General features: G+C 42.2%; 1 protein-coding gene across 1 annotated transcript; it reads right to left on the bottom strand.

Moving 5' to 3' along the window:
• Positions 1-750: 750 nt before the first annotated feature.
• On the bottom strand, positions 751-22,755 carry PLA2G4F (phospholipase A2 group IVF). The gene is made up of 20 exons (XM_033145848.1): positions 22,610-22,755; positions 21,155-21,227; positions 17,836-17,972; positions 15,990-16,115; positions 15,532-15,572; positions 13,563-13,605; positions 13,099-13,165; positions 11,872-12,041; positions 11,680-11,793; positions 10,670-10,707; positions 9,899-10,034; positions 9,233-9,369; positions 8,166-8,388; positions 7,728-7,842; positions 6,974-7,111; positions 5,170-5,277; positions 3,017-3,211; positions 2,583-2,749; positions 2,213-2,399; positions 751-1,442 (listed from the first exon to the last, which is right to left on the bottom strand). The coding sequence occupies exons 1-20, from the start codon at positions 22,718-22,720 to the stop codon at positions 1,228-1,230; spliced, it is 2,541 nt and encodes an 846-aa protein (XP_033001739.1). The 5' UTR covers positions 22,721-22,755; the 3' UTR covers positions 751-1,227.
• Positions 22,756-25,933: the final 3,178 nt, after the last annotated feature.

Consider the following 25,933-nt stretch of genomic DNA (forward strand, 5'->3'; position numbering starts at 1 on the left):
TGCTTATTTACTTATTTTTAAACAGCCGTAGGATAACCATTCGTCCTCTTGATTCATTTCGTTGGCATCGCCAATATAAATACATGTAACCACTTCATTTAAGCAATACAAAATTGTTATATTAGATCACTGCACTACTCCTTCATTGTAAATCACAGCATCATACTCATATTCAGCTGCACCCAAAAAACACGTTTTCCTGTATAGTTTTACAAATAATTGTACAACAAAACAAAACAACAACACCACAAACTGGCTAGTAAGTATAAAACCAAATTTACTGGAATAATAGCTAGAATAAAGATAGGCTAGTAACCATTCAAACAACAAACATACTAAGGCGCCATGTGCAAGTCAAGACCTGGAATTACTGTAAACATTGAATGGATAAACATACAACTATATCTTTCCTCTTCATTCAGAGATAGAGTCTATCCACAGACTATAATTCAGACAGCCCTTGATAGGGCTAAAAGAACTTCTAGACAGGGTTTGTTGGAGAAACTCATTTGGTTTAACATGTTAAGGTATAGAAATTCAATCAATCAATCAATCAAACAATGCACATGCATCAAATTCTCAGAATGACAGGGAGACTAGAAAAATATTTTTTATTTATAAAAGTACTGTTGTGCTTCATTACCAAAATAAAGATTAACAAAAATTTTGTAAAAAAAAAAAACTACTTTCTTGTGAATTTCTATGATATAAAGACTCCTGTCCTCATTATTCAAACACACAGTGGTTTCTAAAAATAAATAACATTCTTTGTGCACTGATGTACAATGCCAGTCACTCAAGATGAGGGTTAAATTTGATGGTATCAGTGTTTCTTTTTCAAAGGTATTCTCTTTCAAGGTGTAGTAATTGCATCGCTTTACCCAGCAGAACAACATGTAACATTAATTTCATATTCTTTGATTAAGACTATTTACAATATGATTGCAATAAAAATAAATATAAAACAGTTCTCAGATTTCCCCACCACGATGTCAGGTGAAATATATACCCCAGTGGACATTCAGAAGTGGACTTCTTAAATATTGGACCTGTAGCACTGGAAACCTACTGCCATGTTTTGTCCACTGCGAATTTTCCTTACTGCACAGAAAAAGGAAAGAACAGCTTTCTTTGTATGTAAACTTAAGTTTCCAGCGTAATCAGAAGAGAATTTCACAGTGCAACATCCATTCACATAAAAAGGCCCCCATGAAGATTCATTTATTTCTACTGGGATCTTTTCTTCTTTCGTCTGCTTAAAGCCATACTTAATGCTTTAAAAACAGCATCCTTGTTATTCAGTACATTATAGTGACTCAGTTCTACCAGTCTGTCAAAGTCTTCCGGTTCATATGTGAAGTTTAGTGTCCAGTATGGCGAGTCTTTTCCTTCAATCACAAAATCACCAAAGGATTTCTCCTCTTCTGATTCACGCTCTATTCCTGCAGACAGAGGACAGGGAAAAGATACATTGCGTGAATACCTTCCTTCAAACTTGTTCTGAGGCAGGAATGAGGGGTCTGTAGTCAAACAGCACCTGGAGGGCCATAACTCCCATTCTTCCTGGCCACTGATCATGTTGACTGGGGCTAATTGGAGTTGGATTTCAACAACAGGTTCCCCCACCCCGTTCTGAAGTATGAACATGACTGCATTTTACTATATACTGCATTTTACTATACATTACAAACAAGCATAACAAATTTATCAATCAACTGGGAGGGGGGGTAGTTGGCTAACCATGACAATTAAATTAACTGCTCCCTGTTCTCCCAAATTTCCAAGAAAGTGTGTCTTGCGTTATAAAAAACAACATTCATGTTTAAGATGTGTGTGTTTTTATTGGAAGTCCCAAGCAAAAATGATGATCCAAGTTCTTCATAATATGTCAGTATTGATGCTGTCCCACTAGCTAATTATAAACCACTGAAATATTAAACCAGATCACCAGCATACGTGACAGAACTTGTTGGTAGGGTAGAGCCTTATTCATAAAGGAATTAGTAATTTTCTATTTAGATTTTCAAGTTCTACTCCTTAAAATAGACTGTTCTGAGGACACTCAGTTCATTTCCTCACCTTTTGCTGTTCTCCAGAACAGCTTAATGACCACGCCAAAATCAAGTTCAAAATGTTCAGTCAGTTCAACATTCTACTTGGGAATAACAACTAGATACTTTAAAATGCAGGCTATGTAAGCTCACATGCTTACCTGGTGCTTTGTATTTGTGGAAGGTGTCATTAACGAGAGGGAAGTGAAGGACTATGGGAACCTTGGGATTCTCAGCATCCATAAACATATAACATTCCTTGGGATTTTCTTCATCTTCTTTGGTTAAGATGATCTCTGGGAAAGGAATGTCCCGTTCTTTGCAGTACCTCTGAGTCAATTCTAAGACCTGAAGCATGAGAGGGACATAAAAAAATGCTCAGGCAATTATTAGCACCTTTTCCCTATGCACATTTGCTTGAACTGGAACCATACTGGAAAAACATCAGCTGAACCAAGCCAAGAAAACTTAACAAGCCAAAAAAAAAACCCACCTCAAGTTGACTTGGCAGGCTACAATGATTTGTCTCACCTCAAATGGTGCTTCCCAAGAATAATTGAATGATAAGATGACATCAACATCTCTCTCTGGCTGCAGTACCAAGGGAAAGGGAGAATTGATGGAAAAGCCACCATCCACAAGGTACAGACTTTCTTCCATTGGAGTCAACTTATTAGGGAAAGCGTCTAAATCAGTACCTGGAAAAAAGCAACACAGTATGCTTAAAAAAAAAACAAAAAAACCAAAGGTGAAACAGGACTGCCAATACCTTCAATGGAATCCAAAGTATTTTATAATTGAATGTTTTATACTAAGAGAGGAAAAGCCATGTCTGTATTTGGCACCTGACTGGATATTAGTGGTGATCTGCCACTATTAACAGAGGATTTTCCCAGTACGCAGGTTTCATCTGCTAATCTATAAACTTTGGGTAAGGATGGTTTTTATTCAAAAAGAAATTTTACCTTTCCCGAGCACAAATTTATTGACCCTGATGTAATCCTTGTGCAGGTACAATCCTTGCATGAAATTGAAAGTTTCCCCAGCTGTAACACGAGACTTGAAGAAGTCTTGGAAAATTTGTATCAAGGGTCCACCAGGTATAACCAGACGAGTCTTCAGCCTCATAGGATCCCGGAGATGGAATCGTCGACAGTCATCTACAATCATGAATCATGCGGTATTTTTAATAGTTTTTAATCATGCGGTGTTGTTAATAGTTATATATTTCCAATCTAGCCTGTGTCATCTTTAGGTTTTGAGAAAACAGATACTTCAATCAGCATTAACACTATTCACACTTTGTGATCCCTTGTAACAATGCGCACAAGATTTGGGTATTTCACTTTGCCATATATCTGCTGTTGAAATATTCATTTATATGCCACTTTTGTGGCATATAAATAAACAAAAACACAATAAATAAAATTATTTTAAATAACTAACATTAACAAAGGCAGCAGTGTTAACCGTTATTAAGAAGGCCAGGTAAAACTGATACCAAGACTAAAAGAGTTAAGTTTGCTCCACCACATGTAAAATAATTTAAGGATAAAGTTCAAATTTGGAGTTTAAGTGTACCTCTCATGGTTTCATCACTAATGAATAAGACAGCCATTTCTTACTTTCATATGTGTAAACACTACAGGTATGCTACCATGTGATCTGTAACTGATAGCTCTTTGTATACCATTCTCACCATTGACCAATAAACATTCCTACAGTATTGTCAATGCTAATCGATAAGAAAAGTCACAGACACTGTGACCATATGGAACTTACTGTTATGAGTTCAAACCTGTTGACTTTAAGTACGACACTCATCTGTGGAGGCATCTTTCTAGGCAGAGGCAGCCAATGTGGTGTCTTCCAGATGATGTTGGACTGCAGTTCCCATCATTCCTGACCATTGGCCATGCTGGCTGGAGCTGATGGAAGTTGTAGTTCAATGACATCTGGAGGGCAGCACATTGCGTAGGCAAACAATGTGCCAAGCTGTTATGAGCCACAGGAAGACAACGCACACCACCCACTTGTTGTTCAGTCGTTCAGTCGTGTCCGACTCTTCGTGACCCCATGGACCAGAGCTCGCCAGGCACCCCTATCCTCCACTGCCTCCCGCAGTTTGGCCAAACTCATGCCAGTTGCGAACTGGCAAGCCACTCCAGTATCCCTGCCAAGAAAACTCCATGGACAAAGACACCACCCACACTCCTATCCAAATTTGCCCTTCTTATTGGCTCAAACTTACATTCCTGGATCAATTGCAGAGGGTAGGGCTGGCTGAGTGTATGGGAGGCATCCACAGACCTCCTGTCACTGTAACGGCTTGGTGCATTGAGTGTCCCAGATGTGCACAAGGAGTAGACAGAAATAGGCTTCTGTAATACTGTCTTGGGATCCCTTCAGCAGTACATGGGAGCTACAGCTGAGTTGGACGGGATCAAGCTGGTCATTAACCAGTAACAATCCCATATTTTTTCCAATAATGGTATACATGGATTTACCTTCCCCTCTCTTCCCTGCCCCAAACATTTTATCCTCAAACAAACAACTGTGAGTATGTTAGATTGAGTTATGATGATTGGCCCAAAGTCACACTCATTGCTGAACTTAAGATGCTCTGAATTCAAGTTGAAGACTGTTACAGAAATGTAACATGTGTTAGAATGAAGAGAGATGACTATAAATAACGTATCAGGAAAACAATCTTAAGATATGGGCCTGACCCCTAATGCTGCCAAAGAACTCCTGGTTGGCCCTGGCAGGGTCACACATTCTTCTCAACAGCTTTGTTTCAATTGCAGTTTTTTCAAACGTTTCCCTGCCTTGTAAGAAATTCTGCAATCAATTAAGTAGCTCCTCCGCTTTTCTCAAGAACAAAGTTGGAATCATCATCCCAGGGTTGCCTAACACTTAGCCGATGAGAACAATTTTGATGGTATTCATAGAACAAAAAGTTCAACTACCCTTTAAATTTATGCCTCTTCTGTTGACTGGCTATTGTTTGAAAGTTTCAACATTATGTTTAACAAGAAGGTACATAATCTGCCAAAAACCAAATTCTCGCGCAGATATATTATTGTGCAAAATAATGCAGCGCAACTTCGTTCCTTACCAATAACTTTGACAACATCACCAAGAGATTCTAGAAAACTCAGTCCTGAACCAACCACCTTCAAAAATACATCATCCAGACTCGCAGCAAAGGCACTGCCCCACATTCCTGTAGAGTAATTAGGAAATTATTTTAAATCAAACTTAAAGGCTCTCCCCACTTTGGCAAACAAAAATATACACATGATCAAGGTACAGGCTACAACCTTATCTTATGTTAGCTAATATTAAACCATAGATTCTCCACATGAAGAGGTAGGTCTGAGTTCTTTGTGTGTGCTTCCTCTAGTGGTGTTTCAAATAAGATTATTTCAAAATAATGCACAGGACATTAGCAACACAAAGGCTGCATCTGTTTTCAGCTTAAAGCTATATGCTGGGACATTATTGCTAACTTTTGCAAAGTTGCCGCAGGTGCAACTGTTATTGCATATTTTAATTATGATTTCATGGTTGTACATTGCTTAGAAGGCATTTTGGCATATAGGCCAAAGGATATGGTGGCAAGTACTTTTAAATGCTGCAAGTCATGAATGTGGGGTGTAAACACACAGCAGTCAAAACACAACATTGCTAGAGTGGACATGAAGGTAACTCAGTCCTCCAGGCATAACTTCCTGAGTTAACTTCCTCTGTAACCAGAAGTAGGTGTGGTCTCACCTGGGAACAAGATCCCAAGACCAGTCACCATTTTCTCCTCGTCTATCCAAAAAGCAACAAGCATGTTCTCCTGGCTCTCAGCCAAGAGAACAGAGGGAGCTACTTTTCCCTAAGTAGCAACCACATGTAAATACTTTTTACTGAGCAAGCCTGCCTTCTGAGAAATGCTGTGTAACTCAGGAAGTATGTGAGTAAACTCTTTTTATTCATTTAAGATACAGTGTGTCGTGTGCAGTCTTTTAAGAGGGATATAGGAGAATTATACCAGGAATATATATATATATTATTTTAGGCTTTAGCAAGCCTGTGCAAGCGCATCTGCTGTGTGTGTGTTTTAAAAGGGAATGAAACTCTGCTAAGTTTGGAGCTTGCTAACAAAAGCTGGGATAGGATATATCTGACAATATATCCTCATCCACGTTCCTAATCATTCCCACAATGAATAGTTTGAGATTAGATAGTTGGAAGGGGCCAGAGGACCATCCGTCCTAAGATACAAAATAGCAGGCCTACCAACCCACCAAAACTCCAACAGATCTACCTACAACATTCAGTGTAGCTTGTACTGTAAATGTAAAGCAGAGTGTTGTCAGGAAATGGTTTGCAAACCACATTAGAAAGCAAATCCTCATCCACAGATGTGCCAGCTTGCAAGGGCGGTGGGGAGGGGGGTTTGCAACATCAGGATGTCAGGAGGAGCTGGGGGTGGAGCTGAACACTGCGACCCCGTGGCTTCATTGGCTGGCGGCTCCTCCTCCTCCTGGAACTGCCACTGGCAGGAGGCTACCTCGACTCTCCTTCCTCTCTGCAGAAGGAGGAGGAGGAGGAGAAGGAACTAGCCATGCTGTGCTTGGCTCTGTGCTTTGCCTCCATGCTTTTGGAACATTGGGGAGTGGCAGCCCCTTTCCCAAAAATATTGAGGCGGCTGAAAGGGGATCGGCCCTCAGGAGATGGCAGCCCTGCTCACCCACATCTTTACTAATGTGACATGCAAAGATATTCCTTCTCAACTTGAAATAAGAGACCATGGCAAAACCCACCCAACAAAACCTCTGTAGGCCATAACTGAGGAATCAGAAGGTAATGGCACATTATGCTTCAAGAAGTTATCGTCTCTGCCTTACAATCAGTGCAAAAGTTCATACCCTGCAGGTAGCAGATCCTGGGCTCAGGATGTTTCTTAATCAGTCGCCCCATGAAGAACTCGCTGTCAAAATCTTCTGTTCGGACAAAAGCACCATACTTGCGAAATCCAACCTCATAGGGCGTGAACTCACACCATTCTAACAGGGAAAATACCAGCACCACATCAGAAACAGGAAAGCAAACAAGGCTGCTGTATTTCCCCCAGGCAAACTAATAAGGCTAGTTTATATGTTGCTCACATGTTTAGCATTCACATGTTCACTACAATAAAGAAACTGTGCTGTCAAATCATGAGGTACGAAAAAAGGGAGAGCAAAATACTATGAGAGGCATCAAGGCTTATGCAAAGTATTTCCTGACCCATCTCAATTAATCATCCACTTTTCTATCCTTACTATTTCTTCCCCATCACCAGCCGCCTCCACCCCCATCCTTTCACTTCACCTTCCTTCTTAATGGGCAGGGAAATGATCAACTGTTCCATGGCAGGTAAATGGCCCATGAAGGTAAATGGCATTTCCATGCACTGCTCTGGTTCACCAGAAGCAGCTTGGTCATGCTGGCCACATGACCCGGAAGCTGTCTACAGACAAATGGCAGCTCCCTCGGCCTATAGAGCGAGATGAGCACTGCAACCCCAGAGTCGTCCGCAACTGGACCTAATGGTCAGGGGTACCTTTACCTTTACCTTTTAGAGGGAAAAAACACTACTTACAGATTTTATGAGAAAGAAATACACCTGCCTTACTATACCTGCAAAATCATCACCACTAACATTGGGCCTCACATTAACGGATGCATAGATTGGGTAGGGATTCTGCCCCCGTTTCACAGCTTCTTGCTGGTCAGACAGCTTTGACTGGTCTTCCTGAATAGAGGAGAGGCAATAAGTGTTTCAAATTTAGAATTTACTTGCAATGCATATATATTACATATACAGTCGTACTTTGCAAGTCGAAGGTTTTGGCTCCCAAACGCCACAAATTTTGGAAGTCGAACGGACTTTCGGAATGGATTCCATTTGACTTCCAAGGTACAACTGTATGTGCATTTCCTGATTTGATTATGGTGATGGTGATGATTTATTAAATTTGTATACAACCCTATACCCAAAGGTCACAGGGCAGCTCACAACATAAAAATACAAAATAAAAACACAAAGTGCATAATAAAACAAAAACAAAAACACACCTTCTGCTGTAGGAAGAACTCTACAATAAGTCCCCACAGGTCTGTGAAAGACACTTTCCGTCCAGCATTCTCCATTGCAACCAGTTCTTGAAAGTAATACTTTAGCTGCTCTGAAGAAAAAGCTCCTACTTTACTGCTTGACATTTTATCCCGGGCAGTGCTGATAAAGCCTCTGGGATCTTTACTGGACCACTCAGAATCTTTGTACAGCATTGACATGCACCTGCAAAGATAAAATATTAAATTTCTGCATCAAATCTAAGCTATCCACTACTTTTTCTAAAGTAAGAGTATTTTAGAAGTCTTGTTGTTCAGTCGTTCAGTCGTGTCCGACTCTCCGTGACCCCATGGACCAGAGCACGCCAGGCACACCTATCTTATTTTAAAAGTCAGAGTCGGTGTCTGCTTAAAAAGACTAAGGGCTCGTCCCATGCCTAGAAAGCAATGGTCTGAGTGGTTTTCTGTTTGTCCATGCATGCTAAGCACAGATCCAATTGGTTTTGCCTTTACCACGCTGGTTTTCCTGGGGGGAAGCAGTGGGCCAAATGGAGCTCTAAATAAACTTCAGAAGAAATTGTTCTCTTCCACTGTGGCTACAGCACAAAGAAGCTGTAAGGGAGACTTTCTAGCTTAGAAATGGAAAGATAAAATGTAGGAGACATATGAACAGGACAAGACAGAGTTCATGATATGATTTTTAAGCACTCTAAGAAACAAACCCAAAGATGAAGAAGCATATTTTGTACAGAAATACATGGTTTTATTTAAGGGCCACAGAAGCATCCATTCTATTTGTATGTGTGTTTGTATAAATGTGAGTGTGACAGAATGTGTGTGTGGGGGGTGGCTGCTGGAAAATCAACTGACTGTCTATTTTTTAAAAAAAACTTATTGGAAAGTGTGCAGTTTCACTTTTAAGCTTACTGAAAGCTTTTGTAGGCAATTATTTACTTCATCAGGTGCTAGAATGAAACACTATTTTAATCCATACTCCAAAAAGCACAAGAAGAAATGTTATTCCCTCCTCTGGTTCAAGATAAGAAATAAGAATTTTCATGTTCACATACCATGTAGAGCCTGAGATCCCGGAGAGATATGTGACAGAGTCAAGAAGATTTAGTTGCTGAAGCCCAAACAGGCTGCCATAAAATGATGTCAGTGCTCTGATGCCTCCACCAGATCCTAGGACTGCTATAACAGGTACCTTAAAAGGGGGGGGGGAGAGAAAGCAGGTGAACAAATTTGTGCATTGTATATGTTACAGGTTATTCCTATTATTCCACTATTTGTCTGACAGAATCATTTTTAAATATTTTTTAGAAAAACCAAGGCACCAAATTAAATGAGATATGTAATATGGGATATGTGAGAGCCAATGTGGTGTAGTGGTTTGAGAGATGGACTAGGACCTGGGAGACTAGGGTTTGAATCCCTACCCAGCCATGAAGCTCACTGGCTGACCCTGGACCACTCACTGCCTCTCAGCCTAACCTACCTCACAGGGCTGTTGTGAGGATTAAAATGAGGAGAGAGAGAGAGAGAGAGAGAGAGAGAGAGAGAGAGAGAGAGATCCATGTATACCAGCTTGAGGTCCTTGGAGGGGGGGAAGGTGGGACACAAATGCAATAAAAGAAATTAAATGGATAAACTCTTGAACAACAAGATGCCCTATTTTATTATGAGCTGTAGCCAATTACGAACAGCTCTCCATATCATACTGACCAGTCACATACCTCTTCTTTATCAAGGTCCTCTCTCAATTGCAGCGTCTTCTTTAGCGCCTGATATACTATTTCCTTCCTCTGGTCCAGAAACTGTTTCTCTTCTTTACAAAGATCAAAACCCAGACGTACATCAAGATCCTTTGTCCTAGTATAGAAAACAGTGTTAAAGGAGAAAAGATGGTGGGTATATCCAGTACAAAGGGCCTGGCAACCTTTTTGGCCAACATGTGATGTGGGGTGAGAGATGCATGTCATGTGTGGGACAAGATCCAACATCCCTCTCACCTCCTCTTAAATACATGTACCCCCCCCTCTCTCTCTCACACACACACACACAACAGTTTCCCCCTACCTTAAAAAAATAATTGAAAGATGTATTTAGTGTTTCAGTATTCTGAAAAAGTTCATCTCAAAAATCAAATCAGGCTTGAGTAATTTCAAGACAATAGACTGGAGACTTTAAAAAAAAAAAACTAAGCTAAGTCATGGCTGAAAATTAAGGAAGTCAAAAGTGGTTGAGAATCAGACATGCAGTGCATTGGAAATACATGTGTATTTTTCCCTGCTCCTCTAGCACCCAAAAAGGCAAATAGCTTTTGAAACGAAGCAATGGCTCTTCTGCACTGGGAGATTTGGCAGGAAAAGGTTCAAAGAGCACACTAACTTGTTGTACAGCATCCTCACCCGTATGCACCTGTGTTTTCTTTGGCTGGCAATCATAAATCCAGAAAAGCAAAATAAAATTATGCCCCTAAAACAGCTCCTGGGTGCAAGACTCACATTTTTTCAGCCTTCATGTGTAGATCCACACTTAAATCCTAAGATGAAAGATGGCACACACTGAAAGAGGTTGCGGGGAAAATTTCCCAATTAATTAACCCATGCTCTTCTTGTTAACCAGCTAGTGAAATGTTATCTTCCTTTTGGTCCCTTAACTCCATGCTACCTCCACCCCAAATACCTTACTTTGGGTCAGTTTTGCAGGACCTTACCCACAGAGCAAATAAACATAGAACATACTTTTTCAGGCAATGCCAGCACCATCTCATGTACCTAACTGAATAAAACCTTAAAACGAAGGCAACAGATTGACCTAGTGAATATCTGTGTATGTTTGGGCACAAACATGTGGTACTTTTTGGTGGCAGGGGACTTGAAAGAAAACACAATACATGTATACCTTAAATCAGGCCTGCATAACTTGTGACAAACACAAAAAGGCTAATGATAATAATAAACCTTTCCTTAAATGACAAATTTCCAGGGGGGAGGGTGGGTCTTGGGCAGTGGCAAAGGAAACCGCTTGACCACCCGGAGTGGCAAACCTAGGGGCACCCAGGGGTGGGGTGTCGCTTCGTAGCGCGCAAGTGCAGCGTCGCTACATAGCGATGCTGCGCATGCATGCTACGGAGTGGTGGCGGCAAACCGCGAGCAAGCCGCGGAGCGAGGCTTTTTACCACCCGGTAAAAAGCCTTGCTCTGCAGCTTGCTCGCAAACCTGCTTGGTGCACGCTTTGCTTTTTCTGGCTCGGGCGGAGGCGAGGAGCGGGCCAGTCGACTCGGCTTGGGCAGGTCGCTGAGTGTCACCCCCTCCAAGGTGGCACCCGGGGAGACCCGCCCCCCAACGCACCCCCCTTGCTCCGCCCCTGGTCTTGGGGGCCAGATGTGCTTAGCTGCCTACAGATTAGCCACCCCAATCTACACCTGAAATACCTTACAAGAGGAGTTTCCACAACAACCCACCCAAGATTGCTAAAATGAAGTTAAAAAATAAATAAATCATATTGTTACCTTTCCTAGCGAAACAGCCATATCAACTTCCTTTCCCAGAGGAAGTGACTGCAATGGAACAATCCCTGATCCAAGAATTGTACTATGCTCTTCAAAGTCTGGGCTCACTCCATCCTGAGAATAAATAAATACATTTCATAAGGAAAACAAGTTTGTAAGCATTCTCTAATGGGATGTGTGGTGATTTCTCACCTGAAGGATGGTAATGGTTCGCTCTAACTCCACGTCTAGTTCTGAACACATCCCTTGGCCTATGTGAAAGACAAATGGGTTTCCACAACTCTGATCAGAGTCAGATTTGCAAGGAATGGACAACTGCTTCTCATAGGCACCTGGAACCGAGAGCTTGAACATTCTGCTTCCTAAAAACAACAGTGAGACATTTAGTACGTGCATTCCTAAGAGAAATACTATACAATATGTAAGTAGAGACTACTCTTAGAGATGGCAGAGCAACCAAAGTATCAGTAACAAAATGCCAATCTCCTACCTCATGGATAAGATATTAAAAATTCTCTTTGTTATTAATATTAATGGATTGAAATTTGGTTAAAGTAATGGAAAAAACTGAATTCTGAAAGCAATGCAGCCTACTGCCTCCATGTATATACCACACTTAGGTATTAATGTTTATGAAATAAAGAAGAAGCAGCAGCTGACTAAGTAGCCTTCAAATTGTTGTACGCGATTTTTTGTATCACTTTAAAAACTTGTAAGCATTAACATTTCGTCCTAAAAGGCAAAAAAAAAAAAAAAACAGGGTGGAAAGACTAAGGACTCAGCTACATTCGTCACAATACAGTAATACGCTTTGGATGCATTATAAACATCCAACACCAGATGGGGCCAGAGAGCAAAAAGGAATTTACAATGGATTTTTAAATAGGCTTTTTTCCCTTTTGTTGTAATGATTTAATTTCTGACTTATTTATAGTTTTTAACCTGTGTCTAGATCCACCCTATCACCCACGTTCTTTCCTAACAAATGTACACTTTAAGCAAGCCGCTTTAGAGGTTCTCTACTTTCCTTATTTCATAACACAGTCTTCCCAAGGATGCATATTGGCCTGGGAGACAGAGAGCCAAGAAGGAAGTGGTGACACAAAGAGACAGTTTCCTCAACGTGCTGAGACAAAACCATGCAAACATACTGGCCCCCTGAGAAGAACCTGCAGCTAGCTGCTTTGCGGCTCCCCAGTCCTTTTTGCTGCTACAACACACTAAGCCAACTTTTAACTTGGCATATCATCCAATCCAAGAATTGTGGTTAAGCTCTCTCCTCTTACTAATCATGAGCTGTAGCCGAGAACTTGTATTGCCTCAACTAACTCACGAAACATCCAAATTAAAGCATACTTGGTTTATCTACTTTGAAATTTGGGCAGAGCCGGAGAGGAACAAAACCAAAATTGGACTTACCCTGCCCTCTCAGAGGTGGCTTTTCATCTTTGTTAATAACCCCTTGCAGGCAAAGGCAAGGGTATGCCTACATTGAACAAAATAAAATTTTAAAATACTGGTTTTGAAATATGGTGCTTTGCATGACTTCTCATACAGTGAAGGGTTTAGACTGAATTCCAGGAAAATGTTGTGGTCCGCCCGCCCCTCCAATGCAGTTTCCAAAGCTTTCCCAACAGACAACCAGATAGAGGGGAACAGATAGAGAAGATCACACCAGCAAAAAGGAAGTGTTGCCTGTCACTGCTGTGCTCCAGTCTCTTCCTCACTTTTCATATTGAATATCCTCTACCCGCACACACAAGGGCAAGACTAATTGCTCTAAGTATTTCCAAGAGAGGGAAAATGCTTTGATTTTGAAAGGGCTCTCCTGCTAAGTGTGCACACCACAAAACACAATTCCCAAAAACTCTCCGAACACTCACCACAAGGACACCATTTGTGATAACTTCACCAGGAGCATCTGTGCTGTAAAGGCAAAATACTGCCATAAACAAACATAAAATATGTTTACACGTGCCATTAGAAAAAAAGAGGAAGGAGGGAAAATAAAAAGCCCCCCCCCCAGGTGCTTTAAGGCAGGGATCCACATTATTTTATATTGATTTCTTCCCAAACTTCACCATAAGGTTCCATGCTAGGTTGAAGCCATTTGGGTATTTTAAAAAGAAAATACTCAAATCAGCTTAAAACAAATTGCAGTCAAGAGAATAGGGTGGGTCCTAAAACATATTTAAAAAGCAGCACAGTGTTAAGAATAGGTTCTCACGAGGCAGAATTCCCATGAATCAAATATTAAATTTACTATCTGTGAAAGGAGCCTGTGACATGCTTATCACCACATCTACCCTTCACTTTCTACTTCCTACTTTTAAAAAAGAAGCTTGTTGAGAAGGAATTAAACACTGTTTTTATTTCATAGAAATCTGCTAAGTTGGCTACAATAATGAGAATTAACACAGAAGACAAAAAGAAAGAATGCATTAACTTTGTATATTATTATCATTAGTAGTAGTAGTAGTAGTAGTAGTAGTAGTATTTTACACAGACTTTACCCTTACTTCCCAGGGTGGGTGACAACTATTTAAAACAAAACATTAAAAACAGTTTTAAAAACTTACCATTACAAAAAAAAATGTAATCCCAAAAATAGGGTGGGTCCTGAAACTATACATCTCAGATGTCAAAGGCAAGGGGAAAGGCCCTTGTGCCTATGAATGTGCAATGATTCAGAAATGAAATGAAAGGGGGGGAATCATGCCTATATACACCTAAATCATTTCAGTCACCCCTAGAATAAGTCAATTAAGGCAAGGCCCAAGATACCAAGATAAAGCTGCATATGGCTGCAATGCCAGTGATACAAGGCAAAGGCTTAGAACTAAAGAGAAGCAAGCAGGATTCCACTTGGGCAATGGGACTATCCCCCTTCCTCACTGCAGTGCCCAGTATACTCCAAAAAGCCGCTCCGGCAGGAAGGTAAACGGCGTTTCCGTGTGCTGCTCTGGTTCGCCAGAAGCAGCTTAGTCATGCTGACCACATGACCTGGAAGCTGTACGGCGGCTCCCTCGGCCAGTAAAGTGAGATGAGCACCACAACCCCAGAGTTGTCCAAGACTGGACCTAACAGTCAGGGGTCCCTTTACCTTTACCTTTAAGAGCTCAGAAATCTCTAGGATCAGATTAAAAGTAAGCCGCACTGAATTCAATTACTTCCTTCATTGCTTGAATGTTTAGAACTGCAGCCACTACAGCAGCGGAGCGTATGCCCATGCTGCCCAGGGCAGATGTGCGGGGTGCGCCCTCAAGGGGGGTGGGCCACAGAGGGCACCTTCCCGGGCGCCACAGTTCAGGAGAGGAGAGGGGAAGCTCTCTCTCCCCCCACTCTCCTCCTGCTCTCCACCACCAGGTCATGCCTGACCCGGCGGCGGAGCTGCTGCAGCTGGGCATGAGGTGTGCCGCGGCCAAGGAATGTGGATGCCATCATTGTCACCCACTCTCCTGCTCTTTGCCGCTGGAGCTGGGCATGCCTTGCCACAGCCAAAGAGAGCTGCTCTCCGCCGCTGGGTCAGATGTGACCTGGTGGCAGAGTTGCTGCAGCCGGGCACAAGGTGCGCCATGGCCGAGGAGGGTGGGCAACAGCAATCCGCCCATTCTCCTGCTCTCCTCCCCCAGGTCAGGTCTTACCTGGGGGTGGAGATGTGGCCAGGCATGAGTGCCCGCACCCAAGGCGCAGCTCCTTCTCACTTGGAACCAGGCTCCAATGAAGGAGTCTGCTGTTGAGGCGCCTGTTTGCGTCCCCTCACAAAATTGCGCCTGAGGCCATGGTCCCCATGCCCCTCCTTCCACTATGCCTCTGAGCCACTCTGACAATGACAAATTTAGCAGTTCTCACCTTTTCTCCAGAAGAAACTCTACATCCAGCTCTTCTTTGTCCTACAAATAAATGAATACAGACTTCTTACATCAGCACAGGGCTGGACTGTATTACATTTGAGGTCTCTTCCAACTTTTGTGACTCTAATAATAATAATACAGTAATAATAATAATAATAATAATAATAATAATAATAATAATGTATACCCCACCCATCTGGCTGGGTCTCTAGTTCCTAGAGAACAGCACTCTGGTGGCTTCCAACAGAATACTAAAATACAATAGTCTATTAAATATTAAAAAACTTATCTAAGATATGTTAGCAACAGGAACAAGCTAAAAAATTGCTCAGGACACAAGTAACTGGTGAAGTCCTGGCCAAACCTACCTAGATATCAAGGAGCAAAGTTAGGTTCAAGAACATTCCTGTGAACCTGATTCCCCCCCCCCCCAATTCAATAAACAAAAGAACTAACCTCTTTTAGTTTAAATGTTTGTTTCAGAGGGCGGCCTGTCTTCATCGCTGTCACATCATACACGAGAGAAGTAAGTTCATCACTTAAGAGAACATCCTTATCAAAGAGTGTCAACTCAAGCGTGTTCTGAAACAACAGAAGTCCAGAACTGAAACAGTAGGGAAAGAAAGTGTGCATTAAATATCGTATTTCAGGTAAAAGCTGAGCTGTTCTGAGATAAAAAGAAAAAGTTCAGAGCTGATCCACTGCCCTCCAATGTGAGCAGCAAAATCTGATGACATTGGGGGAAGCCATGTTTTTTCCATATAATTCCCTCTGAGAGCAAAATACTGTAACATGATTAAATCCTGCTCCCAGGGGAGCTTGCCATATGTGTATTAAGAACCCCATATGCTAACTGCTCCAGGCTTTGGCAGCAGGATGCCCTATTTTCAATTGTTTTACCACATTTATAGGGGGGGGGGAGATGGTGGCAGTATACAACCTGTGGATAACCTTATTAAGAACTGTGCCAGACTGTGGATTCTGAAGTGGACCACTAAAGCTATCTGAGTCATGATCCAGATCAAATCAGGTGAGTCCACCTGGGAATCAGATGTGGACAGATTCCTTCTTCCCCATCCCTAGCATTGCATTGCTTATCTGTATTCATCCACAGACAACCACCACACCATTAAAAAACTCTCATTTGTGTAAATTAGGGGTGGGCAAACTTTTTTTTTCTGTTGAGGGTAGCATGCCCTCACGTCTAATCTGCTGAGCACTGGCAGTGGGCAGGACAAGAGCCAAAAGCGGGTGGAGATACCTCTTTCCTATTTCTCTCTGTGACCCCATCGCTCACACTTACCAGTGGACTGCCATATTGTTCTTTACCAAAAGTCTAAACTTCCACCCCCTCCTCACTCCGCCTATCTGCTTCAGCTCTCTCTCTTTCATACCCAATCCATCCCACTTTCTGTGCCTCCAGGCTTTCCTCATCCATATGAAATTAGGCCTTAAGTCACAGGTCCCCCATCCCCCACCCCACCCCAGAGTGTAAACCATACATTGGAAAGGCTTTTTCTTTTCCTGACTTATCAGATGTCAGGGTTGCCTGCCTCAGAAAGTTAAGGTTTGCTTAATTATTCTATTCTATCGTGCTAGGGTTGCCAAATCGCAAAATCTCCAAAACAAAACAAAAGTTTTTGAGCTATTTTTTAGGAAATTTGCCAAAAAAAACCAACAACCAACACTTCCGATATGGGCTGCCTTATGTCCGGAATCATGCTAGTCTATGGTTCCAAGCCACTAACAGAATTCAAACCTAAAATTTTGTTAGACAATGACTTAACAAATTCTTCAGTTAAAGTCTTTTAAAAAACCAAGTACCCACCCCTCTATTTTGCTCTGAATTGCTTTGCTAATCTAAAATCCAGCCTTGTGGATTACAGAGAAGTGTCAAGGGAATGCATATTCTGTGAGAGATTATATCAGCCATTCATTTTGCTACCTGTCTCCTTGCCTGGGGTTAGCAGCCAACTGGAATGTTTTCCTCCCTGCCATTTCTCAAGCTTAAGAGAACCACAAACAGCACAGGGCTTTCAAGGCTGCCTATCTCAGTTGTAAGATCAGTGACAGGTGACAAGAATAATATTTCAGGAGTAAGGAAAGGGTGGGTGGAAGAGATTTATAAGGCACTGGGTTTCCGATAAAGATTTTCAAGACTGAATTAGATTACTCCCCACCCCTCAATATTAATATATTTGGTTCTGTGGGAGAAATCAAACCACTTTCCCTCCTTCCTAAATCAAGGAATGTTACCTAATATAGCAATTGTTCTGAATCAAGAAGTATTGATCTTTTTTACCTTGACAGCATTGTGAATTCTATAGTGGAAAGTTTCATTCCATTCTGGATCACTGGAGTTGTCAATAACTCGCGTTCGGTAAGTGAGCGGTGATGCAGTCGGCATACGCAGTTCTACATAGCAATCTGCCTCGGACACTAGAGGGGGAAAGGGCAGAAATGTGACCAAGAAAGTGTGTCTCTCTCCAAAAGACAAACAAACAAACAAACAAACAGCAGACTAAGAGAACGAGAAGCTGCTTTTCAAAGTAGTCCAAAGTAGCAGCTTAATAAATACTAAAACAAAGAACAACAGGAGTGGTATTAACTCATGAAATCTACCAGTGGGTTTTAGATGTAGAACTAATGTAACTAAAGATAATAATGTGCTAATATGTTGTTTTCTAATATACAGAATTATCTGTTTTCAAGCTTGATTAAGTGAGTCAAGCAGAGATGGGGAGCATGTGAACCTTCAGACGTTACTGCTCTCACCCCACCCCATCCGGCCATGCTGACAGCGACTGATGGGAGCTAGAATGTAAAAACGTCTATGTGGGACACAGGTTCCTCACCCCTGCTGTAAACAGATTTCTTAAAAGACAGATAATTTGGCAAAATAATTTCATGGTTTCCGAAATCTTCAACCACCATTCTGAAGGTTGAGAATCATCTTCCCTGTATGCCGATTTAGCCATGGTTGATAAATACAATGCAGCTTCCTAGTTCTCTGTTAGCATAGTATGTTATGCTCTTAAACTATGTAGTCATGTTGGGTTAAATAGTACCATAACTTTTAGGCACCCCTACCAGATGTGAATAAATTCTCCTTTGGAATTGTGACAAAAGTCAAGTATCTGTGATTACTGAAGGCATTGTCAAAGAAAAAATCTTTCTTTCTTTCCTTCCTTCTTTCTTTTTTTCTTTTTCTTTCTTTCACTGCTGTTCTATATTAATTCAGCATGCACTGAAAACTGTCCAGATTCCACTCAAAGTAAGTTATGCAAGAGACATTTAGAAGAAGAAGAAGAGAAGAAGAGTTTGGATTTGATATCCCGCTTTATCACTACCCGAAGGAGTCTCAAAGCGGCTAACATTCTCCTTTCCCTTCCTCCCCCACAACAAACACTCTGTGAGGTGAGTGGGGCTGAGAGACTTCAAAGAAGTGTGACTAGCCCAAGGTCACCCAGCAGCTGCATGTGGAGGAGAGGAGACGCGAACCCGGTTCCCCAGATAACGAGTCTACCACTCTTAACCACTACACCACACTGGCTCTCAGGGTTCCCCCCCATTTAACATTCATTATCTCAACTATTTTTGCAATAGTCTTGCCTACATGTCTCAAGCAAGATGGGTAACAGAGGCAAGGTCTCTAGATAGGATCTCAGTTAGTATATCAGCCTATATAGGTAAAAATCACTATTAGTTACTGCTGCCACCTTAGCTTGCCTAGTTAGCATGAAGTCCAGTACTACTTCCAAACATATACTTGGTACTTCAGAGAAAGTGGAACCCCGTCTAAGATGGCTTGCATATCTCCATCCAAAGTAGCCAATTTCCACAGTACTTCTGTCTTATCTGGAAAAAGTTTCAATTTGTTAATCCTTATTCAGCCCAAAATTGTCTTGAGACTTTGGTTTAATGGTTTGACAGCCTCATTTGGGATGAATAGAGGGAAATGAGAGTTAGAGCTGACTGTCATTAATGCAAGTGTCTGGATGACTTCTCCACATCAATGTGAAACTATATGGGGAAGTCCCATCCCCTGCCCCCAAGATTCAGAAAACCATCTGGATTCATCAGCCTCCAGGGTCCTAAAAACAAATTTGGTTCTCTACTTTTGCAGATGTCATTTATAGGTGTCCATTGAAGGTCAATGCTGTGTCACTGAGAACTGCTGCACAGCTGGTGTCCGGAACAACCTATTGATAAGATGTCGCACTGCCATTGAAAACGCTGCACTGGCCGCGAATTTGCTACTGATCTACATTCAATTTTTTACTACTATTGTATAAATCCCTAACCGTTCAGGATCAGGTTATCCAACAAACCACCTCTTCCCCTACATCCACACCCTAACCCAGTCACTTAGTTCTGTGGATGGTGCCACATGCCTAATTGGTAACACATGCTGTGACTTGAGAACATTAACACTGTTGTGGCACCAGCTCTCTGGAATTCTCTTCCTCTATAAGTGAAGCAATTCTCTTTCCTTAGAAACGAAGCAAGCATGTCCCAACATTGTTAAGTTTTCAACATTTTGTTGAAAACGTTTCTTTTCTCTCAAGCTTTCTCAGGTTAGCCTAGTTTAATTTACATATTTCATTTGTTCATTTATTATTGGTTGAATTTATATATTGCCCATCATCTGAAGATCCCAGGGCAGTTTATAGTATAAAACCACAAAAATACATAACATAATAACAAACAAAACAATAACCACCCCCATCCCCACCCCCGGTGCACATATTAATTCTTATTGTTTTTCAAAGGTTTTTGTGACCTGCTTGAGGTTTTATAGTCTATTAATGCTCTGCTTCCTGCACAAAGCAGTTTTATGCTTTTCGTTTGTTTGTTCAGTTGTATTTTACATTTTATTGTCAGGTGGAGTTGGTTTTTATTGCAAACTATAAACTGCTTTGTGCAGGAAGCAGAGCATAAATTTTTCAATAAACAAAATAAAGTAACAAAACCAAAAAGGGCTCCCCACATCCACAGATACTCCCCCCCCCAATCTATTCCACACACACTCCAATTCTAAAATGTGTGCTGCCTCGCATTTTGGCTCAGAATTTGAGGCAAGCCTATGGCTGCCACAGAGGTCATGAAATCATGAGCCACTTTTGACAAGTTAGACTCAGCATGAATGCTTAAGATCCACTCCATCAGATCAGTCAGGGAAACTAAATTAAACATGGCCAAACCCACAGCAAGAAAAACCTGTACGAAACATTGGAGAGACACTCCCACACAGCATAGGCCAGAGGTAACCAATATGGTGCCATTCAGATATTCTCAACTTCCATATAGTGGCTACGCTTTCTATGGCTGATAAGAGTTGTAGTCCAACATTTGGCTACTGCTGATGTATACAAGAAGAAGCTGGATGGGCTCTCTAGGTGTACGAATAATCACTGTAGGAGTCAGGATGGTGAATTAAGTGGACTCTTAGCTCTTCTTATGTCCATTAATAGAAACACGTTGCTTTTTGCTTGTATACATTTCAGTAATTTTCACAACAGCACAGCAAATCAATCTGCTGAAGAGACTGTCTTAACAATAATAAGACATGTGGAGGATCAGTTCAGAGAATAAACAAAATAAAGTCTCCAGACACTCACAAAGATCTGTTCCTTTAATGTTTCTGGCTCGGAGGATTTTCACTGTGAGGTTATAGTAATGGTGCTTCTCACGCTGCAATGATAAAATTACATTGAACATTAACTATGCCTAGAAAACACATAAAAAGATAACATTCCACACCTGTACTAACAGATCCATTGTAAACAAAAAGTGAGACTGCAGTACCCAGAATTCTTTGAGTGGGGAAACATGCTTCAAATGTGCTTTCAAGGTACATGCGCACACAGCTCGTATTAGCCTATATTTCTGACTGGGATTTGACATTGTCACTAATCAGCCATTTTTTTAATTTGTTAAAAAAAACAGGCTTCACTGGATGGCTGAGCAACACTCTTTCCACCCCCCACACCACCATCGAAGTCGTGGGACAGAAGGCACAGACAAGCACAAGAGGTCCCATGTTCGACCCCTGGCATCTCTAGGTAGGGCTTGTAAAAGATTCCTGCCTGAAACCCCGGAGAGCCCCTGCCAGTCTGAGTCACAATACTAAGCTAAATGGACCGACAATCTATGTTCTGAGGCGGTTTCTTAAATTCCTAAAAACCAATACAGCTCTCTTTTTTGTCAGTGATAATAGACTGAACAATTTGGTTCATTCTACACAGATGATTCCTGCCAACCTAGCAGTTCAAAAGCACGTCAAAGTGCAAGTAGATAAATAGGTACCGCTCCGACGGGAAGGTAAAAGGCATTTCCGTGCACTGCTCTGGTTCGCCAGAAAACAGCTTAGTCATGCTGGCCACATGACCCGGAAGCTGGACACTGGCTCCCTCGGCTAGTAAAGTGAGATGAGTGCCGCAACCCTAGAGTCTTCCGCAACTGGACATAATGGTCAGGGGATCCCGATCCCTTTACCTTTACCCAGATGATATTGCAAACACTCAACTGACTAGACTCTTCTGTCCCAGAAGTAAACCTGACTTTGCACTACAGTATTTTCTGCAGAATCTACTAACAGCAGCGTCCCTAACCATTGTCTGCTTAGAAGTCCCACTAAATTGCATGGGGCTTTCTCCCAAAGCAAGCGTGCAGCTTAAAATTCTCACTTTGGGACAAGTCTCCACTGGAGATAAACAGAGGAAGAGGAGAAACTACAGAACCGCTGGGTCATAAATCCCTGGCTCCTGGGGTCGCTGAAGCTTCCTTTGCAAAGTTAAGAAAAGCTTGCAAGAGCTGAAATTTCAGATGCGCTACCAACCAATGAGGTTGCCGGACGCCGTTCCTTCTTCGCCCCTGCTCACCCTATTTAGCTGGAAAACGTTAAAATTAAAACAGGAGCAGATAAATCAAGCCCCTTCCTTCCGCAGAGGTTCCAACACACTGTATTTGTTTTGTTCGCCCCTAACACGAGAAACTAAAATTGCTACGGCTTATGCGCGCGGAGGTTTCCTCGAAGAAGCGGACGGCACTTTCCCCCCCAAGCCTCATATTACCCTCCAGTGATAGAAGCCCGTCTCTTTCCTCCCCTTCCGCTCCAGCAGCACGGCAGCCATGAGGGGCAGCATGTGGGGCGACAGGCGACCCCGCAGCACCTGGCGGAACATGAGGAGCCTTTTTTTTCTGAGCGCGGCCACAGCCAGCCAAGCGGAAGAAAAGCGGCGAATCCTCCGCGCAGGTTGGGCCGAGTCGTCCCTTGCCTTGCGCTCGCCGCGGTCACGGAGCTCGGCCCTGGCGCGCGGGGAGGGGGCGTGGCTTAAAGTGCCTCAGGTGTGCAGCTTGCCTACCTGACAGGGCTAGCTTCAGACGGAAGAGAGCAGGGAGGGCAAAGAGGGTGACTGGTCTGGAAGCACTTCTGGAAAAGCTAGGCTTTCAAAGAGTTAGGTATGCGTGCATTCTCTCTTTCTCTCCGCCAGGCTTTGGGCAAGTCAGAACTCCAACGTTTCACAGCTTCCCTGTAAAACAATCAGTTCCCAGAAAATCTTTGGTTCCCCTCACACAATTGTAATGTTTTACAATTTTATATATGTTATAAGCCGCCCAGAGTGTCTGGGGAAACCCAGCTACATGGGCGGGGTATAAATAATAAAATTATTATTATTATTATTATTACTACTACTACTACTATTATTATTACACAGCAGCAGTTCTCAGAGTGGTTTAACAATCAATCCCTCATCCCTGGGGAACTCTGAATTGTAGCTCCTTGAGCTTATACTGTACATTTATTTCTTCTGCTTTGCAGGGATATTTTTCGGGGGGGGGGGAGAATTAAATTACTTAACAAATAAATTCAGTCACACGGTATGCACCTGAGCTTTAATAACCAAGACAGGTTTGGTGCCAAGTCCTTACTCAAAGTAAGTACCACTCATAGGAGCCAACTCTTAGGGGCTGGGGTCCCTTCAACACCCCCCCTAAAATATTTGAGGGGGCCAGGCCCACCCAAAGTTCATGGGTATGGCCATTCAAATGGTGTGCCTGTACCGCATCTTGTGATCAATTACGTGGGGCGGGGCATACCTGCTCCCTCCCAATGTGTTATTCAAGTTGGTACCCCTGTTACCACTATAAATTCTTTTTTTCCAGCGTGCTCACTCAAGCCAGTAAGAGCTATTGGGAAATAGCCTGATTATAGAATTCCTTATTCTAATCTGGTAGTACCAATGGGGAACCTGAAGATACGGTGGTCGGGATGAATAGTATATTAAAGTAATTAAATCTGAGCACATAGTAGCTCAGCTTGGTAAATGACATCAGGAAGGTGCAGTTAGGCAGCTGGATGGCATAAGACCTGGTGGGGGGACGACGACTGGGGGGGATGCAGTAGGAAAATAAGAAAGGGGAACATCTGCACAATATGTTCACCATCCACTGCTGAATGTTGCCACACCTGGAATATAGGAACACCCTGATGACCCTGAGGAAGTGCTGTTCTCTAGGAACTACCAACCCATCACTTTAAATAAAATTACTGCAGCACAACCCTATATTTATCTACTTCTGTGCACTCAGAGGCAATTCCCTAGCAGTTCAAAAGCAAACCAGTGCGAGTAGATAAACAGATACCGCTGTGGCGGGAAGGTAAACAGTGTTTCCGTGTGCTCTGGCTTCCATCACTGTGTTCCGTTGCACCAGAAGCGGTTTAGTCATGCTGGCCACATGACACGGAAAGCTGTCTGTGGACAAACATTGGCTCCCTCGGCCTGAAGCGAGATGAGCACTGTACCCCATAGTCGCCTTTGACTGGACATAACTGTCCAGGGGTCATTCACCCTTTTACCTTTTTACTTCCAGGTTCTCCATGTGGGTCATCAGGCTCCTTCAAATTTTGGCTATGACTGCAGGGCAGAAGAAGTAGAGTTCATCGTTGGGGTGGCCTACTTCTTTCCCAATTGTTCTTTTTCCTTGCCAACAACTAAAACCATAGCTCTCACTTTTTTCTTCATAGAAAGTCTGTCATGAAGAGTACTTCTAGGAAGGAGGGATGGCAACCTCTTCACCCGCAAAACCCTTTCCATGACGAAAGTAAAATCAGCTAGCATGATGCCATCTGGACCTATTTGTCCAATAGCTAACAGGTTTCTTATGTAGAGGCACTCATGCATGTTTTTCAAACTAAGGGAGGGAATGTGATTGCTATTTTTCATGCAATTTAAAGTCTGCCCTTGTAGGATCAATATGGCTAATTTTACCCAACAGCTACCACCCACTTACTCACAGAAACAAAACTCACTGCAACCAACCATACTCTGGGCTCCCAATTTTCTGCATCGCCAACAGAAATAAATGACTAGATAAAGAACCTATCCACGCAATGCTGACACAAAACTCCCCACATGCACTAGTGTGGTATAGTGCCAGTGTGGTATAGTGGTTAAGAGTGGTGGACTTGTAATCTGGTGAACCAGGTTCGATTCCCCCTCCTCCACATGCAGCTGCTGGGTGACCTTGGGCTAGTCACACTTCTCTGAAGTCTCTCAGCCCCACTCACCTCACAGAGTGTTTGTTGTGGGGGAGGAAGGGAAAGGAGATTGTTAGCCGCTTTGAGACTCCTTCCGGTAGTGATAAAGCGGGATATCAAATCGAAACTCCTCCTCCTCTATGCAAAAGAAGGAAAAAGCACTACCCCCCTTCTCCCCCACACCTCTCTCCCCCCATATCTGTCTCCCCCAAGCTTACAATGCAGATAGCAGTGTCTCACATCAAATGTAACTGACCTGTAGAAAAGACACTATGAACTGAAAACAGACACTATTTGTACTTTTGTTATCCATGAAATCCTTTAAATAAAAACAATTTAAAAAAAGAAAGGGTATCAGTTTTGCAATATGCATTGAATTCTGACAGAAAATAAAAAGTTAGAAACTTTAAAGTTTCCCTGCGTAAGCCTCTCTGAAATTTGAAGGCTTAATCCATGTTCCTTTCTCATCAGATTTTATCCACTTATGTGAAAAGGAAAACAAGCAATAGCCATTTACAGATTCCTGATTACTGACAATGGGAATGAAACAGAGCTTCAGATTTAACAGATCAGATTCAGATCCAAATAACAGAACAAATTAGAACACAGAGCAGATACAGCTACAAGGTAAATCTTATGCTTGCTCACAGACCTAGTATTTGTAGTTCGGCTTTTAGGTTATAACTTATTATTTTGTGGTTTTAAATGGACTTGTGGATTCTTTGGTCAAGTAAAAACATATGTGTATTTATTGCCTAATTTTGAATATTTGAATATGTTGTATATTATTTCTGAAATTAGAGCCACAGAGATCAATACTCTGCACAAAAGAAGTCCATTGACTGCAAGAGGTATA

Source organism: Lacerta agilis, chromosome 1 (genome assembly GCF_009819535.1).
Source record: "Lacerta agilis isolate rLacAgi1 chromosome 1, rLacAgi1.pri, whole genome shotgun sequence".
Classification (NCBI taxonomy): Eukaryota; Metazoa; Chordata; class Lepidosauria; order Squamata; family Lacertidae; genus Lacerta; species Lacerta agilis.

Bases quoted from the DNA above. Each gene is read 5' to 3' on its own strand.
- PLA2G4F (XM_033145848.1), bottom strand. From the start codon at position 22,720: ATGTTCCGCCAGGTGCTGCGGGGTCGCCTGTCGCCCCACATGCTGCCC. The intron at 10,708-11,679 runs GTAACAATATGA...CTTTCATCTTAG, and splicing joins TGGCTGTTTCGCTAGGAAAG to GATTTAAGTGTGGATCTACA. The intron at 9,370-9,898 runs GTATGTGACTGG...CCCCCTTTTAAG, and splicing joins AGGACCTTGATAAAGAAGAG to GTACCTGTTATAGCAGTCCT.